Raw genomic sequence first — 21,738 nt, forward strand, 5'->3', positions numbered from 1 at the left:
GCCAAACTCACATACACAGGTGCATACACATATACATATATATATATATATATATATGTATATGGGTACGACCTTATCACAGGAATCGTGCCACACAAGAATTCCTGTGCCGCAAGTATAATAATATATAGATGCATAAATTCGTGGCAATGTAAAGTGTGGCATTGGTGCCTGTATAAGATTATCATGATAATAGCCGTCTCTATTGTTGTACGGGCACTGGAAAACCGGATTAAAACGAGCGCTTTCGATATACACGACTAAAATAGGGCGTGTATTCTAGTGCTCGAGTTTGTGTGTGTGTGCATGTGGGGGAGGGGAGGAACTATATAGTGGGATATAGTGACTATATATGTAATATATATATATATATATATACATAGAGAACAGAACTGAAACTTTTATAAGAATTTTTTAAACCAATATTAATAATAATAATAAATAATCACTCGGGTACTTTATAATGGGAACGACGTATATAATATTTTGCTATACTGGGCGGCAACTGATTAAAATATTATTGTTGTGTTTGCGCGTATGGACAGCATCGGCGTGCGAATAGAATTAACACTACTTGATTACCTGCGCTGCGTTCAAGGTGTATCTACACAACGTCAAAGTGAAACGAGCGCAAAACTTGAACGTCATGCTCGGTAATTGGCGCAACAATTTGGCGGCAAAAAGTTTCAAAAGCGTTGCAATAATATTGTCCTAGCGCTGCCATTTCATTGTCCTTAAATGTGATTGAACATAATAGTATATAAGACCAGTGGCGGCAGAATTCGAGTCAACACATAATTAATGACAAAATGCGAAAATAATCCGAAAATCCTCAACCTATTTTTTCGTTTCAATATAGCTCGGTCTACGCTCAAATTCATAACGTATAAAAGACTCGGGGCAGGGAAGATAAGTGCGTTGAGTAATGCACGTGGATTAAAGAACAATATATTTTTCGTGCTGTCTATCTCTCCCTCCGTCTACGACGTTAAGCTAATAAAAAGTATTTTTATTTTTTGTTTAGAGACGGCGTTATTTTTTTAGCAAAAAAATAAAAAAAAACGAGTATTCTGTTTACAAGCAGATTGTAAAAAAAATATATTTTGTCACTTGACGTATTTTATAAGTTTGTTTATTTACAAGTAAATATAAAGTTTTTATACACTTTTTTTTTACAAAAACCGAGAGCAGTTTTTACTTAAAACGGTAGTTAGTTTTTCCAATAAAATAATCATTTTAAAATTGGTTTTTTGAAAAAAAAAACTAACGCTACTCAACACAAAACAATGGCGATTAGTGGTGATTTATCACTATAATTTATGTACTTTCTAAACAATATTTTTTACCTAACCGACTGTCGTTTCTGAAGTTTTTGCGAATAATACATTTTTAAACTAATTCTATATTAATGTTACCATTTGATAATTCATTTCTAGGTCGTTTCAAAACAATAAGAGTTTTAAATTGATAATTTAATACGGATTTGGATTTATACGACACGATTTGCATAATATACGTTCGGTGTAATTATTTTATATAACGTAATGAGATTTATTTATTATTTTTTTTTATTAACTGTTTGGAAGATTAATGTGCCAAAACGTTTAGGCTGGGTTATAATATACTTTATATGCGTTAACAGTGTACCGTTTTAATGACCGTAATTATATTATTTTTGCACAGCACACAAGCCGACAACATCAGATCTTGATTTGTCGGACCGCGCTTATTATCGGTAATAGTATATCCTATGGTATTATTTTATATTACTTTTTTACGAAATTTCATAAACACCGCGCCAAACCAGTTTAGTGCATTCAATCCACATCCACGATCAGCTATCGCTATCGCGACTAGTGTGAGTTATTCGATATAATGAAATAATAATTTAAGTTTGATATATAATAAAGTGTAATCGATAAAACTGTACACAGAATTAAAAAAAAATTAAATATATTTCTACAGACATAAACATAATCTATCGCTGACGTTCGATAAAGGCAATTTATCGCAAATATTTATTTCAGATGTGTGCCGGGAATTAAACTGAAACATTTGGGGAAGAAAAAGAAGAATGTTTTCCGAGACTCAGGTAAAAAGGATTAATTAAAGGATGGTTGAAAATACATTTCTGAGAGAATCCAATTAAAAAAAAAAAAAATAATAAAAAATTATTATATTTTATTTATGAGATATATATGTATTTAGTGGCTCGTTGTGAAGTGTCTTTTGTAAGAAATGTTAACTATTAGAATAAATTCATGACTAATTTATTGGTAGTTACTTCTTCATCATACTATATTACATTCTTCATTAAAAGCGTTAACGACAAATATTCTTTGCTTTCAAAGTACAGATTCTAAATCACATGAAAAACAATTTCTTAGATTTGTGTGGTTCCCGTCGCAAATTAAAACGAATCTAACTTCAGGTCATCATGAAGTAGGACAGATCAAAAATGAAAATATAATATGTCAAATTTATACTACATTTATGACGTGGGTCGTTTAGATTTAGGGAACGCTTATATATTTATAATGTTGTATAATATACGTGTAGCTATACAATTCCTAGTACCCGCGCCGGATATATGTACATCTCGGGGCATTTTTGTATCTTCATCGATTATCGTTAAAATTTATATTTTCCATTCTTGTAATAATTCCCAACGTGCAGTCAGTGTGTAATATTAACGTACTGTAGTTCAGAGTTCTGATTAAGCAAGTAATTAATAGAGTGTTATAACCCGTTCAGTGCATCTTGCTCGAGCCCGGCGGCCATTGCGTTTGCTGGACGGGTTATAATATCGTCTTCGTTTCCGTTGTATGTATTAAGATTTTGTTCTTTTTTATGTAACAAAAAAATGTAATAAAGAAACACACATTAGGCGCTCACAAATCAAACAACACCCGGGCAGTAGTCTTACTTGTAGTAGTGTTCAAATATTTGTATAGGGTCCAGGCGTTTTTTGTCGTTTGTTACTATATAACGAGTCCGACGGATGCGATTCATAGACTATCTATGCTCGTGGCCATAAAAAACAAATATATTTATATGATCAATGTTTGGCCGATCGAAATAAACACGGTGGGAAAACATAGTTTTTCAATACTTAAAGTGTCAAAAATAATATATTACCCAAAGTTTGGTCGACCCGTATAATGTATGATTTGTATTTTATTAAAATCGTTACTTATTGTACTTATTATAGTTTATGAGCTATACGTATCCAGCAGGGCCGGGACGACACTAATATAGATCTGGTATATTCTCTAAAGACTAAACGGTTTAGGTGCGAAAATCACATAAGCTGCGTACGAGCATTTGGAACTATAGAGTTAAGCTATAGTTCATAAAAAACCATATTTTTTTTTTATAATATGTTATATATTAACATACGTTATAAAAGTAAAAATTCTCCAAAAACCTGGATAGAAACAGTACAGAGAATCAGAGCCCTGGTCTTATCGAGAAAGCTAGAAGGTAAGTCTGGTTCCATACAATTATTGGTTGTAATATGTACACTAAATCTACCTGCAGTCTAATTCTTAGACCTTAAATCCCAAACTAGGAACAAAAAACCGTAATTAAACAAAAAGTGCCACCCATTTTAGAAAAAAAGAGTTAATATTTTCAACTGTACATTTAAAAAAATTATAATATGTTGCTTTATTGTATAATATGTTGTATATAATACGATTGGAGTTCTATGGATATATTTTAAGGTAAATAATTTTAAGATGTTTCACTATTATAAATTAAGTTTGGTAAATAAATAAGCTCGTTCTTTAGTCATTAGTCATATAATTCGGTTTAATAATATGTATCGAGAACATCAATTTCAAATTCATATAATTTAATATTTTTTGTTAAACCGAAATCTACAGATGCAATTTTTGAATTTTAAATTCTGGTATAAATATATTAGAACAGAAAAAATGCAAAGATCAAATTTACTGGTGCAAATATGTTGATGATTTGTTCGTTTATTTATAATTTTACATAACCAAAAGTAAATGCAGAATGATGACGCCAACAAGATTGTATTAATATTGTTTTTTGGGTCATAGGTAACATTTTGCCTTTAGGCGAAGGCGGTAGTGGATATTGTGTTTTTTTATAATGACATTAGGTGTTCATTCGAAGGTTAACTATTAATTTTATAATATTATGGTAATAAATATATGTAGGTAAAAATAATTACAGTACAAAATATTGTAAAATGTATTACTTCTCAACTTTTTTTTTTTTTATAATAGCGTTGGTAATTTGAAACAAATAGTTTTCATTACATAAGCCATTTTATTTTATAGCATATAATATAAAATAGTGTTTAAACAAATTATTTACCAATTTTAACACATTATACTCTAATCATAACGCATTACTGTGAACATGTTAATTTGAGTAAAATGCTTCTAAATATAGAATGACCCGATGACACTTTTAAGCATGTACAACTCCCCCCGTAGAACTAGATACATATAAAATAGCCAAAAGCATCAGGTCAGGTTAGGTTAGAGAGAGCACTCGGAATACGTTTAATCGATTTGGTGGCCACACAAATATTCAGGTTACCATTTGAATTTCAGAATTCGACAGAAAAAATACATAAATTGCCGTGTAATAGAGTAGTGCTAGAAAAACAAAATTAAATTCATAGTCAACGATATTGATAAGGCGTGTTTAACATTTAAATACTGTATAAATTATGCATAATGTTTTTCCACCTTGATTTCGAATTTAGGAAATGTCAATAACAAGTATATAGCATGATGACCATTTTGGTATTTCTGAGTATTTTGTTACAATTGTCAATTTTTATAGCAACCATAGCTGTGGCATAGTTTGTGCGAGTAAGAAATTTCAGTTTAACGTTAAATTTTTGTACCAAGAACACAAAAATATAAATTTAATAATTTGTAAAGTTTCCAAAAGTCATAAATTTGTTTGCGATAAAAAAAAATGTTCTCCGTGTACTTAACAGCTTATGGTGATAAAAATCTGCTTTAACAAACCCAAAGAACATGAAAAAAAAAATTAGTGTTGCTCGACTGTGTGTCTGAGATATTATCGTTGTGAGTTTTTCGTTTTAAAACTGTTTTGTCTACCGCTTATTGTTCAAAGGTTTAGTCCATGAAAATAAATGTTTTTTTTTTGCTTCTTGTTGTTGATTTTAATCGTTAGGACATTTTTCGAAAAACGTGAGAAAACCGACATACGGTAAACCGAAATAGAGTAATTATGTTTTTACAGAAAAATATTATAATTACTGCTATAAATTAGGTTAAAAATAGGTTGTGTGTACTAAAACAGTAACTAGACCTTAGCAATAAATTATTAGTCTAGTTAAAGAACGGGTTTAGTGTAAATATTGAAATATTTTTTAGTATGTCAAATTAGAATTTTGACACACCATCAACAACCATCGAGTGTACCCGAATACAATTTCATTAGAAGTTTCACTTGAAAAACTCATATTCTTTTCTCGAAAATTTAATACAATCACAAATTTTATTAGGGACATTAACACTAACAATATTAAGGAGGTTACTCCTGTCTGTGGTACAGGAGACCCTATAAAACACATAAAGTAGTAGATGTCATAAGTAATATTTATTTTCATACAACTTTGACTAGAGAGCAAAACAGAATTATTTATTTTTGTATGTGTTCTTGAAAAGAAACTTGTTTTTTTGAAAATATTATCACTGTACCGTTTAAACGGAAAACGCATTTTATTGTTTTTTTAATGAATAACGTCATTCATCCTTATACTGAAATATATGCAACCCAACCAACATAAGTTCGTACTATGCCCCTTAATGTAAAATTGAAATACAATTAAATATACACAAATGAAAATATGACACTTACACGAGTTCCGTAAAATACACATCACAATAATAATTGTAATATCAATATTTTGTACCTGTATAAATAATCAAATTCAGCTTAGACAAGACAATTATTTTTAATTATTGCTTAAAATGAGACCTATTTAATTTTATTATTGTAACTCATATTCTATTGTACGTATACATAATATTTAGAATATATTTTTATTATAATAATCGGCATACCTATTATATTATTATATTTTTTCAATGGAAATCTAAAAATACTGGCTTCACAATCGAACGTGCTATTAACTATTAACGTAACATGTTAAATGTAGTAGTTAACTTTATTTACTTGACAATTATTATTCGAATAGCATTTTTATATGCCAGAAATTGCATGCGGTTTTTTGGTGGGTCATAAGATGAAAAAGTCCTAAAACAAGCAGTTAAGTATAATATCTATCTTATACATGTTGCGAGAAAAGCAATTTTTAATTAATTTTTCGTGTATTACTGAATAGTTGCTAAATTACACCTATTGACTTAGTTGGAGTGTTTTTATTATTATTGTTTTCCCATTATTATATTACATATTATTGCATAAGGTTATTATGGCTAAATATAACATGTTTAATGACAAAACTATGCAAATTGATTTAAGAATAATAACTATAATTTGTTAATAAAGATTTTTTTTAGTCAATATTATTGTTACGCAATCAGTTACATAGTTTGCTCTCGTCTAAATATATAAATGGTCCTAGACCAGCGACCAACATTTTATAACTATATTGTTGCATTAAGTGTGGCTTGTAGGTGTAATTTTTTTATCTTTTTCTCTCCGTACTTATTTTTTTAGTTTGTTTTGTTTTAAATATATTCAACAAAACTCGTTAATTAAATATTTGTCTTGTTATGATGTTTCACTATATTTTATCTAGTTTTTTTTTTAAATGTGTTAGGTATAATTATATAAATGTTATTTTTCGACACGCTGTGAAAAAAAAACCTCACAATATTAGATTAAGCGACAAACAAGTTTGGTGTTTAAACGAAAACACATTTATTTTTCTGCAAATAATATGTAAATAGTTTAGACCTATGTAGATGCCAATTGATGTGATAGGATACGCTTTTAGACGATGGATAAACATAGTCCGACATACCTGTATGCTTACCGGTATGTATGGTATGTGACGTGGTAGAGTAAATTTGAATTTATGTTGAAAATGGCCATGAAAAATCAATGTACAGAATAACGCTGTGTCGGGTTTGTTGCCCATGACGACCAAACGTTGTCTGCCAAACAAAAACAAAAAAAACACCGGCCCGCCGTACTTACATTAGTATCGTTCTTGTCTTTCATGCGACAATTTCCAAACTACTTTAAGGGTGCCTATTGAAGGCGATTAACGCGTTTTATATTCTATTCTATGTACGACGAAGAGATCGACGTCAAAGACGATGCGGACGAAGTGGATAGTGAATCTTCGGACACCACCACCACTGACCGAGGTAGCAGGGACCTGAGGACTCCTAGTGCCAAGCAGAGAAAACTGTTGGTGAGACGCGAAAAACAAAACAAATATTGTCACTGTAACAGAGACAGGACGAGTAATCCCTAACACTGTTATCAGTTATCACTGTTCTCGACGGAAGGTGAAAGTGTTTACAGTAAATTCATATTTCCCAACGACAAAAGCATTTATACTAATAAATATTTTATACTAAAACTAAATAACGATAAGATTCTCTATTAAACGAACGGTGTAGCTAATTTTATTAAGATTACACATTTTGTTTATTCATAAATTCATAGATGTCCAGCAGTTCCGGGAGAAGATCCAGAAGCAGACTACGGGCTGTCGACTACGAAGGAGCCGTCGAGCCTACAAAGGACGATCCGGACAATTACGACGTGCACGAAGCTCAAAGGTTTGTACATTTTTTAAAATATTAAATTAATTCGCATTTTTTTTTTTTGTACAGCGAATATTGCTTTATTCGTTTTGGGTGTAGAAACCGTCGGGCCTATCTAAGTGTGCCTCCTTATCTCCTTTGATACTCCCAGAAATAAAATTAAAATAAAGTGTCTGTACGAGTTAATAAAGCAAAATTAGACTAATTAATAACTAAAAATAGTTTTCGATTAAGGAACAAAAATTCTGTGGTGCTCGGATAAAAGGCGGTAAGTCCAAAAATTGTGAAAATGGGGTTAAATGTTAATTGTGTAAGAAAAAATGATTTGTTTGTGAAATTAGTTATTTTGGACTTAAGACCAAAACCCGAGCACCACAGAATTATAAGAAATGTTTGGCAATATTGAAAATTTAAAAATCATCCTCGTCAAGCCTTATGGCCCAACGCTGCCAAATTAAAACAATTTTCATCACTATTATTTGATAATTACTTTAAAAAAAAAAAAAAATATATTAAAGTTTTATTTCAATACTGAACCCTCAATTGGTCAGAATTCTGCATTTATTTTATTATATGTATGTCTTTAATAATAATACAGGTTATTCGGCAGCATGACATTGGAAAAAGTCAAGTATGACAAGAAAAAAGGTGTTACCATCGATTAAATAATACATAAATGTAATATAAAAAATAAAAATAAAATTTGTATCTTTACAAATTATATTTTGGATACGGTTGTACCGGTTTATAAAAGTAGCACATCAATAGTTTGACTGTAACTGTTTTGCAAGTAGAAAAAATTGAAAAAATGTACTATGTTTCGGTTTGCTTATACACGTTTGTGTATTAGATTTCATAATAATTTGCCATTAATGTAATAAAATCGTTTAATTGATTTCTATGGATATATTTTATTGCCAAACATTTTTTATTAAATTAAAAAAAAAACAATTGTTAAGCGCTTCACGGTTTTTTTACTTTAGAAATAATAATAAGGGACATTTACCGAGTGGCCTGTCCGTGGTAGTTTTCTTACTGTATTTCTCTTTTGATACTTATTCGAATATTGTTTTTTTTTTTAATTTTCTGAACGCTTTTAGGGATTATGACCGAGACTATGACACCTTGCAGTTGTCTCAAGACATCAAAGACGTCTTCAAGTACATCACAATGTAAGTACATAAACGGTATATTATGAAATATCTCATTTTTTAAACGGGCCCTTTGCACGCCGTTGCGCAGGTATTATCCTCAAAAGACCAAAATCGAACATAAGCTCCAGCCGTTCATACCGGACTACTTGCCGGCCGTCGGTGACGCGGACGCTTTCATCAAAGTCATACCGCCGGATCCGACTATACAGGAAGGAATAGGTTTGGAATTTTTGGACGAACCAAGTCTCAACCAAAGCGACCCGTGTCTTCTTAACTTGCAACTCCGAGCGTCCACTTGCTCTTCGTCCCAATCGATGGTAGCGCTTTTGAAATATTGTCTAACGTATAAAATATTACTGAATATTGCGATCAAGACAAAATAAAATAATTAACAAAAACAATAGGTTGTGAAAAAACTGGAAAACGCCGAAAAGAACCCCAAAGTCGTGGAACAATGGGTACGTGACATAAGCGAGTTGAACCGTAACAAGACGTCCACGTTCAATTTTTCTTCCAGGTATGATGTAGGTATAGTTTGTGGCCAGAGTTGGGCAAAATTTAAACAAGATAATTAATAATAGATGGATAGTTTGACGAATAATGTACTGACAATTATTTATTTGCGAATAACCGTATTTGTAATCCAATAAATAAAATAGTATTCGTTTATTCGTTATTTATGTATAAAAAACTATCTCTGACATTTTCAAAAAATGTTCATAAGTAATAAATAGAAAATAATTGTTTGTATTTAAAAACAAAAATAAATCTTAAATTGTGTAAAATATTTTTTTTATACTAAAATAAATATCTAATTAGATAGTTAAAAAATTGTACTTATTTATCTTATTTAGACATAAACAAATAATAACACATATCATATTATTATAAAAGATAACGAATAAAAAAAAAATGTTATTATATATAAATGATCGAAGAACAAAATATGATAAAATAAAAGATAATATTTTATTAATCGCTTCATTTAGATATTGGAATAATGTCCAATTCTGTTTGTGCCCACGGTGGCTTGAGTTTATATTCTAACTATGGTTTTCATTAACAGCACAGAGATTGAAAATTTAATGGCACCGTGGTCTGACGAAGTCCACAGAGAAGTTCCGGATTTCGACAATACGGATTTGCTAACATTAATTGATGACGTTTGTGGTAAGTGTAATATTGAATAAAATTCTGTTTCAATCTTATGACAAATTTTTATTTTTTTTATTTAACTAGTATATGAACAGGCCTATTGTTGATAAAACATGTTTATATATATATTCTCTTAGATTACTTTGGAATCCCAAAGACCGATTCGAAGATAGAACCTCTGCACTTGTTGTTTTCCGTGTGCTCGACCATCAAGAAATCGCAGTCTCAGAACACCACCGTATTGCCCACGTCTGCCGACAACTAAGACTGCAAGACTGCAATGTTCATACATATATTTAATAGTAGTTTTTTAAATTAGATATGTGTAGAATATCGTTAATAACAATAAGATTGGAATTTTTATTTTTATTTCAAATACAGTTCACATATTTAAGTAAAACTTGTGATAAAAACGGGATAGCTCTTATAGCTACACCTATTAGCGTTGGATGTGTAAGCCGTTAACGTTCAATTTCCAACAGACATTGGTGTACATTTGTTTGTTTTACAGGACACGCTTCTGTTTCATATCATCACTTTTTTTTAAAAAGTACATTAATAATTGTAGTCTGTAATTAAGCCAAAAGTCAAATTACGCAACACTGACCAATATTAATATAATTATCTTTCCAAAAACATTAAGACAATCGATGTGAAGTGCCAATCAACTGCATAATCATCACCTCCAATATTGTTACTTAATTACAGAGTAAAGTGCTCTCGGCATCTGCCCAATAAAATAATTCATTAATAATGCTTAAACAATATTTGCAAGACATTTTGACTAAAAAATGATAATAAAATGTTAACATTTTTTTGCAATTGGCCTAATATCTTAGTAAATTAATATTAAATTTACTCAACAGAAGTCTTACTTAAAAATATTATACAAATTTTAGACAACTGTTTCATTAACATTGTAGTATTGTACTATTATGATATTATTATTATATCATGCGGATCAGGAGGATTTGGCATACTTGTTGGGAGTTACCAAATGATACTTATGCGGTTAAAATGTCTGGAGAGGAAAGTTTATCTTACCCTCATCCCCTCCCCGCCAAAATTACGCCTATGGAGTAACGATTAAGTATATTATTATTATTGTTGGAGTATGAAGGAACTATGGTTTTGGGAACAATACAAAATTTGTATATGTAAGCAACAATAAACATAATACACTCTTTATGTGCTAATTAAAAACACTTGGGTTAACTTATTTACACATCGATGACGTCAGTATGCTCAAACCCGATTAAGCGGACTCGACGAGGCGTACAACGACGGCATTGTTGCCGTCGCGACACCCTCCTTCTGCCGTCAGCTCCCTCATGCTCCGTACCCTCCTCCCGGTCGGCCTTGGCAAGGGGTTTAACGTCGTCCGCGCCGGTAAGGGATGGTCGTCCAGGCCACGCCTCCCGCGGCTCGTCCCGTCGGACGCGGCTGACACCGATGTCCGTTTTTATTGCCATGACGGAATCCGGGACGGCCGTTCGCCGGCCGCTGTCGCCGAGACGGTTCTTCGCCATGCTGTACGAGACGGACGCCGCCGCCGGCGGCGACATTGTCCGCGAACCTCGAGCCGTCCTCGCCGGGACGCCGGCTGTAAGTGGCCGCGGACGACTGACCGCCGTCGACAAGAAACGAACGTGCGTTCCGTTCCGGGTGCGGATGGTCGACCGTCCCGCAATGGTCAGTTCCTTGTTGGCCGACCATCCGTTCGCCGTCGGGCTTACCGCTTTCCGTAAGTAACGATTCGCCTCAAGTGTACTAAACGTTGTTTCAATAAAAAATATTACTAGTTCATTTTATTACAGCTGATCAACATTTTACCTTACAAACAGATTTGAAATAAAGACATTGTATTTTAGCTAAATAATTTTCAAACTAAATCTTTATTAAATTAAACTATCAAAACAAATGTAAGTGGTCAAGCTAAAGTACTCGAGTTGAACAAACTATTTTTTTTAAAGTAAAAAACCAACCTAACCAACTTATATTGCCGTATATTTAATTTACCTAATAATTATTAGCGTTTAATGTTATTGACGGAGTGAGGGGTGTACTATAATGTGATATTTTGTACCCACTTGCACTAGTCGCCCGCATTCACTCCTCGACTATATAAATAACTTAAATTCTAATCAAGAAATAATTATTCAAGCCCGGTTGTCGAGCAGTCATAATTTCCATTACATTATTTCCTTTTTAATAAGTAAGTCAAATATAAATTTTGTCATTGGGCTCTAGAAAGTTCTTCTAAAACTAACTCATAAAATAATATTTTTAAACACTAAAAAATAAATCTAATAATTTAATATTACGTAGATTTTACTAGAAAAGTTCTTTAGCTAAAATAACATTACTTCAATTAAAGGATGTCTGTAAAATAAAATTTTGATAATCTTGTATACTATAGTTAGTATTCAGTACATAATCAAATAAAACGTCTGCTGTAACTTGGAACTTAGAGAAGTTTAAATTTTTACATTCGAATTATTGCCAAATGAAGCTTTTTTGTCGCTATCAATTTAGGCTGCTGTACATTGCCACAATTTATCGTTTAAAGTTATCTTTTCCTAGGTAGAGCGTTATGCTCGTTATTGCTTACGTGTTTCTTTTCTTTGGTCACGTATACCAAAAATAAGCCCTAACCTAACAGGTTTTAGAAAAATTAAAGAATGCCTGTTTGTTCTAAATATCCGTTGGATTATAGACTGAAAGTTATACATATTTTAGACAAAATAAATATACATCTATATAATATGTAAATTAAAAAGAAGAAACAATCATTCTCTAATTAATAAATAAAAAAAAACGAAGACAGCCATTTTATATAATATAATATTCCTCTGACAATTTTTGCTGTAATTAATTTTGTAGTAATTTAAGCGAATAAGTATTAGATAAAGTGTAGTATGTGTGGCACCAGAAGTTAGATGAGATATGAAAGTCTTATAAAATTTATAGTAAAGGTAAATGCCAAATGGAAAATTTGTTTTTGCAGGTATGACAAATACTTTTAATTACACTTTATAACAAATTGACATCACGTGATTTCAAGTAAATGATTAAAATTCAACTTTTGTTGACTGTTTTTATGATATACTCTTAATATAAAATTGCATTTTCAATAACTAAAACATTAATAACCAAATTCATATTTAAAAACAAATATTACAAGACACAAAAATATAATTTACATCAAGGGGTTTTTTTTTTATAGGCAATTCGTCGACAAAAACTATATATAGCTGTATAATATTTTTGTGTGCTTTAAATAATAATAATTGTCTTGAACGAAATGTTGTTACCAAAGTCTATACTAAAATTCAAATAATCAAATTAGATTTAACATGTTCTTATAATAAATTGTATTAGATATAGTTTCTGTATTTAATTTTTATAGATGTATAAAGTTTATATGAAAATTTACTTTAAAAAAAACGACAAAATTTAAACTCTTGGTGTTCACCGTATTGTGTCGTTTATAAATTTTAAGTCAATAAACTACGGATGTTACATAAATCGGCCGGAAAGAAAATCTTTCCGGTTCTAAGGCACATGTCGTCTCTAATGGGGTTCCTTAAATCACATCCCGAGGAATACGATACCGTCTTGGAAGTCTTACAGGTTAGGTCTATTGGCTGGGTCGACGATTTACACGATTATGTTACAAGTTAATACACCTACTGTTATTATTATTTTTTTTTTTTTGGTACGCCATGCCATAACAATTAACCCTCTGTTCCGAACAATACATTGTTATAAGGACATTTAACGGGTTTCCTAATCAAAAAAGCTTACAAAAATATTACCCACTTCTTTGCGACAACTATATACGTGCCTTGCTCGTCGTTCATACGTACCAAAATTTACAATATGTAATTTCTGTGTCAATCGATAATCATTATATTATTATGATAATGCAATGTAAAATAATACACTCATTCAAACGGATCATGAAAATAACAATAAGTAACCCACGCGGCATAAATAATTCTTAAGTATTGATAATTTCTAAAAGATTGCTTGAGGTTTTGTGGAAAATATTAATTTAATGGAAGTGTAATATCTGTTTGATTTCATACAGCAAAAATACTCCGAGTATAATCAATGTTTATAATTAATAATTACACACGAGTTATACATTTTAAACATCAAATAAGTACACAAATGTTACAATCACAATATTTTACACAACAAATTTAGAAATTATTTAAATTATTAAATGTAATTTTTTTATTTACAACACTTTGGAAGAAATATTGAAGTTTTTGTTGTAATAATATTCAATTTCCAACAAAAAAAGGAAAAATATTTTAAGTGTCGTCATTTAACAATATTTTTTTTTTTTATGAGATATTTTAAAAATATATTAATACTATGTGGTTTTATTCGAGGCAGTACAAGTATAGTTACCACTTACCTGTCACATAATAATATATTATTAAGGTTCCGCCAACAACCCTGTGCGCATATTTACTCATGTTGTGTCTCGAGGGATAGTATTTAAGTATATAGATTTGGCTCTGGGTTGTGTTTTTTTATCCATGATTTGTTTACCAAGTCTTGTTTGCTGGCTTTTTGTACAGTGGAAAGGAGACGCCGGAAAGAAGGACGCGGTCCAAGGCGGCAGAGAACGACTTTCAGCCCCAAGCAGACCATGTGCTTGGAAAGGGAATACAAGAACAACGAGTACGTGTCCCGGAGTAGACGGTTGGAATTGGCCGGCGCCTTGGAGTTGTCGGAAACCCAGGTCAAGATCTGGTTCCAAAACCGAAGAGCTAAAGACAAACGTCTAGAAAAAACGCATTACGACCAGCAAATAAGGTAAGTCCGACGACTGTTAAAATAGTCCACAACGAAGCATCGTACATGATGAACACATTAATGTTATTACTCGGTTTTGGTTCTTCCGGAAAATATATTTTTTTTAAATTAATAAGATTTTTAGCTCACTAATAATTAGTACCTCAGCATACTTACGAATGAACCTCTTACACGCAAAAATGTATACTCATAGCTTGCGTGCGATAATGTTAAATAAATAACTAGTTGTAATAGTCTATAGCCGCTAAGAACTTGTATGTAAAAACTAACAAAAAAAAAAATGTAGTATTTAATATATTTTTCTGGTCAGGTGGCACTGTTGAGAGCCTTCCTATTCACACGTTATGTCATTGTATCGTTGTCATTAGACTTGCTGATTATACATATTTTGTATAGATTGTAAATAAAGAAAATATTTTAATAAAAAAAATTTTAAAAAAAGTATTTAATATAATTACATCCGGGTTGGTATAAAAAAAACAGCACGTGTCAAACAAGACCTCTAATTAATATTTATTTTGCGATTAACCACAAATTATAATATAATTATAATGTTTAAATATATTAAACCTAACGTATAAAAAAAACACACCTGAATATTACATAGATCCTATTTGATTATTTTTGATTTGCGTTAAAAATATGCAGCATATACTACTAGTATGTACGATTACGTTGCTGAGTTAGACAAAACATAATATTTCTCTGTTAAATAACACAAATGACGTTGGTCGATGAATATTTAATTTTATAAAATATTTAAATAAGTTGGAATTTGAATTCGGGAAAACGAATTTACAAAACTACTATTATATAATTTGTACGTAGCTATATTATAACATAGCTACACAGATATAAGCAGTACAAAATGCTAAAACCAAAACTCTTTGCAGGCTACATTAGTGTGTAAAGATTGTCTGCTGCCAAAGTCTCTCCAAAAATCAAATCCAAAGTCCGCCCATGAATATAATTTGACATATACAGTACTTAACACCCAATTCTATTGGATATTTTCCTTGTTGAATCATGAATAATTTAACTAATGCTAGATAAATCAAAAATATTATACAGAACGTATTTTGTCAATTAGACGTTCGAAATTCTTATAAAATATTTTAATTTTTGAAAATCATTACGCATTTTGTAAGTTTATTTTTATATAAATGCATATTAAAAAAATAAACAATTAAATCTTCAAGCTTTTGTTAATACATAATTGCATATTTGCATGTATGTAATATTATCATGTACCTATATATTTTCATAATCGACGATCCTCGCTGTTGACCGGCTCGATGGTCATTTGTGAATATTATTTTTTTCTCCCGTCGAAATCAAATGCTAAATATTAATATTTTTTAATGGCCAAACTAGCGTAGATTGCGGCTGTGGGGCGGTGGCGATTATGTCGGCCACGACAAAGCTCGATTGCCTTACGCGTATTTAGATCTGCTTTACAAAGGCGCCGTGCGAAGTTGGTCAGGTGTTTCAATAAAACGTCCTATACCTACTTATTTCAATGCGTTATTTTTATTGTGATTTCTATTATTTTTTTTCTCTCTTGCCGTTCAGCCCGGCGGATTTCACGGTTATTATCATTAGCGGCGACGGTGTACGCGTTTATCAAATTTCCTTTTGACAAAAATATTAAGTAAAGGTATACACACTCATGCTCGGCGGAAACAGATTCTAATCAAATCATCCGGCCCGGTTAACGCGAACCTACCGTGTTATTTATCTGTACACAATAACTCACAGACATCATATGCAGCCGTGGCAGTTAATTATTATAATATATATATATGTATATTATCTATCTGTATTATGTAGATCTGATCGGTATCGTTGCGGCTCACCGTAATCGTTTTGTGGTTTTTCCAGGCAGATGTTCCAGCACACCGGATTTATTTTGCCAAAGATCTATCCCACCACTGATGCCCTTGTTCGACATACAGCAATCAACAACAACAATAATTAATCGTTTGGCAGTTAAAAATGTACATACAGATTCACCTTTGGCATTATCTACACCTATATATATATATATATATATATATATATATATATATATAGTATTATAATAATGCGTAAGACACGTGTATTAACCACTCGATTAAGACTATAGTTAGTAGCTCAAAACCAGTACCAACGGTCTCTTTATATTATTTACCGACTATTTCAATGTATAACAGTCGTTCAGTGTGCTCCAAAATACCTGAAATTATACACAACCCACATACAGTACAAAAAAAAATGTGAATACTTTCTAAATGTCTTGTTGAAGTTTGGTGGAAAATATTTGCATCAAGCCTTTAATATAAGTACTGTTTAGTTTACAATATTTCTTCTTTGGGTAATCGGCCTCTAGTACCATCCTGTCATACATACAGAATTCCAGCCATCGCTATCAGCAGCTCATGCTTTACAATCTAATCCTTTTCTTAGCTCTTCTACGTCTTTCGTGTTCCTAGGCACATAAACTGTTCCACTCTACCGAAATTTTATCGACCTATACATAAGGACGGGCTTATTCTTGCGTCCTTATGACAATATATTTTGACATGTCTTCATTGACACGTCACCCCACTTCTCCTGATATCTCTTCTAGCCGACTATATAGTAAACTTAATTAATTTTGTTAATAGATCATCTGCGTACGCTAGCAGTCCTATAATGTTCGTTACTTCATGTGGTCTAGTATTCATTGCTCTTATAACTTTTTCCAGTGCTAAATTAAACAATGTGGCCGATAATAGTCCTGGCCTTACAAGTATTGGTTACGATTTTATAGTTCCTATTTTGATTTTTCCATGAGTTTCCATGATTTAATAAAACTTATTAATTTATGTGAGAAGTGGAACTCTATCATATTGTAAATTAAAATTTCTTGTCATACGCTTTTTGGAAATCAATAAAAAGTATATGCATTTCTTCATTGAACTCCTATGATTTTTGAAAAAGCTGCATGGCAATGAAAATTTGCTCTGTTGTAAAACCACCTTGGTATTGGTCAATCACCTTTTTAGCTATCTCCTTTATCCTTGACAAAATGCAATTTGTATTAACTAATATAGTTAATTTACATTATTTAAGAAACATAATGGCAAATTATATAATGCCAGAAGCTTACACGAATTAACATAAAAAATAAATTATCATAGTCGAAATTAATTAAAACCACTTTTATTCTCAAATATTCTTTAATAAAAAGGTACGAGCAGGCCCCTTAATTGATCTGGAATTATATAATTGCTGTATTGGAATTATTTTTAGACAAACTATAGTAGTACTTCTAACTAGTATCTAGCTCTAATAGCAACGTGTATAATTATCATAAATCATAAAAATGATGTAATTATTTGATTTTGTAAGACATTATGTTCTTTTATTTCTAGTCTCTGTTGTTTTTAATAAATACCAAATTGTGTTAAAGTTATCTAACCATGTATTATGTTTTTTTTATTATTACACAAATTAACGCATGAGAATTTGTTTATTGTAATTTTCCTTGTGTAAAAGTGTTGTTACCAATTTAGTTTACATAGTAACAACAACAATTATTATGGCTTAAAATTATGATGAACTCAATTTTACACAATGATTAAATCCTTGTAAACAAGTTTTAAAAATATTTTTAAAAAAGAATATAAATAATTTTAAAAAAATTGTTATTGTATTTAAAAAAAAATGTAGACAGTTTTATTTTTTTGCTTGTTGGCCTTCGTGTTGGGGATGTGGCCGCTGGTATATATAGCCATTATAGTTTTAGGTATTATTTAAAATTGTATGATATTGCTGTGGTTCAAGCTGTGATCTGGACGTTGCCTGTTATGTATGTACCTACCTACAGCTCTGTTCGGCTTTGCAAGCATATTAAAAGACTACTAATATATTATACAACACCACGCCATAGTCATTATATTATGTGTATCTTTTTCTTGCCAGAGACCGACTGTACAGATAAAACGGCTCATAGTCCCACCGGTTGCCCTTGACAATCCACAAACAGTATCTGTAATCAACCACCGCCCCTCCATGGTAGTTGTACAAAAGAAAAGTCACCTTAATGTTAAGCCTAACCAAGAAGAATGCTACTGTATTTAAAAGCCGATTTTTATCCGAATTCATTATTGTAATTTATACCACTATGAGTAACACACTGTGCACACAATATATTATCTAGTATCTACTGCAGAGATCAATACAATTCAGATAATATACAACATACTGGACAATCCCAACAACATTGGGAAGAAACAACAAAGCAGATTGTTATGAGGACAACCATTAATTAATTTATCGAGTACACGGTTTAAACAATTTGGTCGACTTGTACGGAGCCGCTTAGATAAAATGTCAAACTAAGTTAGTAAAGGGGAGCGTTATTAAAAAAGTTATATTATATAATATGGTTGTGTTCACTGTTGACATAATAGTTTATTGATATTAATTATAATAATAACCAATATGTATTTAACTACATCCTATATACAATCACACTTATAATATGAATATCATAGATACAAATAAAATAATTAAAATTACCATAAACTAAGAAAATAATTTTAAAAAAATAAGAATTTTGAATTTAAATTTTAACTTTAATGAGGAGTAGAAAGGAGGTATTATTTTTTATCCCATCGTGTGTTTTTATTTATTAATTTTTTTTTGTGTCTGGGCCCACGATATGTTTTATACCTGGGAACCGATTTCTTCATTTAGCATTTACAAATTGTTGGCCCAATAAAGTACCTTTTGGGTACGATTTCTGATCTATATAGTTTTATAGTTATAGATCAGAAATCGTATCCAAAAAGTACTTCATTGGGCCAAACATTAAAAAAATTCAGCCCTTCCACTTCAAAATCGTAAAAAACACCCAACAAATTTACATATTATTTTTCAACTTAAAGTTACGACACTCTATGACCATTTAACAAATAGTGTAATTAGTTGCCAATATTTTTTTTAAACATATGGTACTACCGATAAACGTTGACAAACCAAACAAATATTATTAACCGTTTACCCTAAGAAGAGTAAAAACTATTTAAATGTACTCTATCGGCTATGGACATACTTATTCAGAATTAGAATTAGGCAAACAAATATTTAGAAAACATCAAAATATGTAGTCAAAATAGTGGCCAACCTTCGAGAAATCGAAAACAAACACATATATTATGTTTTAACGATTTTGACTCCGCGTCCAAACGGTGGATCAATTATGTAATCGGATGGCGCTGCACCTGTTTGCACATTATAAGATTAAGAAGTGTGTGTGTATGGTGTTGCATAGCGGTCCGCCGGAGTGCGTGCTCAACGTCTTGGATGACACTTGATCAAAAAAAAAAAAACTTTTTTTTTTAAAAAGCGTGGGATTATAGTTCCGTGGCGTGTCCGTGCCGTTTACGTTTAGCCGGGACATTAAATATTGTATTAAATTATATCGGTCGGTCGATCGCAGTTGTTTGGCTCGTTAAACATGGTCATTGACGATAAACATGATTATGATGATGATGATGACGCTAATAATATAACGACGAAGTAAGGGGTGAGATTGGGATTTTTTTTTTAATAAATAAAATGCCCCCTAAACGAGCGGCTTTGAGTTATACGTGACGACCGTCCAAGGGCGATTATGATCGGACGACACGCAACAGATTTACAACCCCTCGACATAGTGTACCTACAATACTGTATATACAATATAATATCATATACCTATTACACATAAGTGTACACATTCTATTGTGCATCGCCGACGATGAGTGTTTAAGTCCTTAACGTCTACATATATATATATATATATGTGTATATAACAATATAACGAGGGTTATTAAGTGAGCTATAATATATTTGTAATTACCCGAGTAGGAACAAGGGTGGGGGGAGGCTGGACCATACACAAACCGCAAATGGCAGTAATAATGTGTTGCGTTTTTTTTTATATTTGCGGTTTACATAGCCACAGCAAAAAAAAAAAAACGTCTAGCACGGATACTTACTTTGTATAATAATAATGTAATGAATGTAATATGTTCCTTATGCGGTATCGCCAACAGCAAATCTGAAATCATTATAAACGGTTACGGCGCGGTCCTCGTTAAGCATATTATTAAATAAATGCATTTGTGATTTATCAGTTGTCTCAATATTACACAGTTGTACCATGGGTAGGGTCATCTGAATATTTGACCGAAATTAGTGTTGGTAAAACTGCAAATTATTATTACCTCTCGACGATTCAAATACCCATTGCTATTTCAATGTATTAATAATTAACAATATTATACATTGAATTCAGTATTGTTATCATCAATGGCATAACTCATATCAGCCGTTTATGTGAAAACAAAGTGACGTAGCGAAAAAAAATGAACTGTCTATAACAAGTTTTATGAGCAATTATATAATTCTACAAAATAGAGATAATTATATAGGTATCCGCAAGCACTTTTTTAATAGTTTCCATTTGTCTAAATTCTACATAAAAAACGTGAGTCTTTAATGTTTTCGTTGTTCACGTTTAATGTTGTGAATTTTCAAATTTTAAATTGCAGCATAATAATACAATAAATAATAAATGTAAAAAAAAATGACATTGATGGTGTTAATAAATGCGTATATTAATAACAACTATTGAAATTTAGCATTTAGAGCGTACAATATTGTTTTCAGATTTTACAATTAAAAACTAAATTAGATTATAGAACATTATAAAGTACAATAGTAGTAATATACCACCGGCTATCATATTTAGAGAACCTTTATCAAATAAAAAATATGGTACAAAAAATTATATTAAAAGTATGAAAAATGTTGAAGTTAGT

The 21,738-nt window shown here is 31.2% G+C and overlaps 2 protein-coding genes across 3 annotated transcripts; both read left to right on the forward strand.

Annotated features, from left to right (window-relative positions):
* The first annotated feature begins 7,215 nt into the window (after positions 1–7,215).
* LOC126834803 (intraflagellar transport protein 46 homolog) lies at positions 7,216–10,458 on the forward strand. 2 transcript variants are annotated; one of them, XM_050566979.1, is made up of 7 exons: positions 7,216–7,405; positions 7,663–7,778; positions 8,864–8,935; positions 9,006–9,234; positions 9,322–9,434; positions 9,984–10,087; positions 10,210–10,458. In XM_050566979.1, the coding sequence occupies exons 1-7, from the start codon at positions 7,277–7,279 to the stop codon at positions 10,335–10,337; spliced, it is 891 nt and encodes a 296-aa protein (XP_050422936.1). In that variant the 5' UTR covers positions 7,216–7,276; the 3' UTR covers positions 10,338–10,458. The 2 variants fall into 2 exon arrangements, with proteins under 2 accessions (XP_050422936.1, XP_050422937.1); XM_050566980.1 differs by having other exon boundaries at positions 7,401–7,502.
* A 1,084-nt stretch (positions 10,459–11,542) lies between these two features.
* On the forward strand, positions 11,543–18,313 carry LOC126834804 (homeobox protein rough-like). Its single transcript, XM_050566981.1, has 3 exons — positions 11,543–11,816; positions 14,668–14,905; positions 16,787–18,313. Exons 1-3 carry the CDS (start codon positions 11,543–11,545, stop codon positions 16,881–16,883), a joined length of 609 nt encoding a protein of 202 aa, XP_050422938.1. The 3' UTR covers positions 16,884–18,313.
* The last annotated feature ends 3,425 nt before the right edge of the window (positions 18,314–21,738 follow it).

Source organism: Adelges cooleyi, unplaced genomic scaffold (assembly GCF_023614345.1).
Source record: "Adelges cooleyi isolate 19-005CV unplaced genomic scaffold, UGA_ACOO_1.1 ACOO_flye_CR_arks_rails_tigmint_CR_PRNA_21, whole genome shotgun sequence".
In the NCBI taxonomy this organism is placed as follows: Eukaryota; Metazoa; Arthropoda; class Insecta; order Hemiptera; family Adelgidae; genus Adelges; species Adelges cooleyi.

What these genes read in the sequence shown, in the direction of transcription:
- LOC126834804 (XM_050566981.1), top strand. Translation starts at nt 11,543, where the DNA reads ATGACGGAATCCGGGACGGCCGTTCGCCGGCCGCTGTCGCCGAGACGG. An exon ending in CGTCGGGCTTACCGCTTTCC is followed by an intron (nt 11,817 to 14,667) that starts GTAAGTAACGAT and finishes CTTTTTGTACAG; the next exon opens with TGGAAAGGAGACGCCGGAAA. An exon ending in CATTACGACCAGCAAATAAG is followed by an intron (nt 14,906 to 16,786) that starts GTAAGTCCGACG and finishes TGGTTTTTCCAG; the next exon opens with GCAGATGTTCCAGCACACCG.
- LOC126834803 (XM_050566979.1), top strand. Translation starts at nt 7,277, where the DNA reads ATGTACGACGAAGAGATCGACGTCAAAGACGATGCGGACGAAGTGGAT. An exon ending in GTCTTCAAGTACATCACAAT is followed by an intron (nt 8,936 to 9,005) that starts GTAAGTACATAA and finishes GCCGTTGCGCAG; the next exon opens with GTATTATCCTCAAAAGACCA. An exon ending in ACGTTCAATTTTTCTTCCAG is followed by an intron (nt 9,435 to 9,983) that starts GTATGATGTAGG and finishes TTTCATTAACAG; the next exon opens with CACAGAGATTGAAAATTTAA.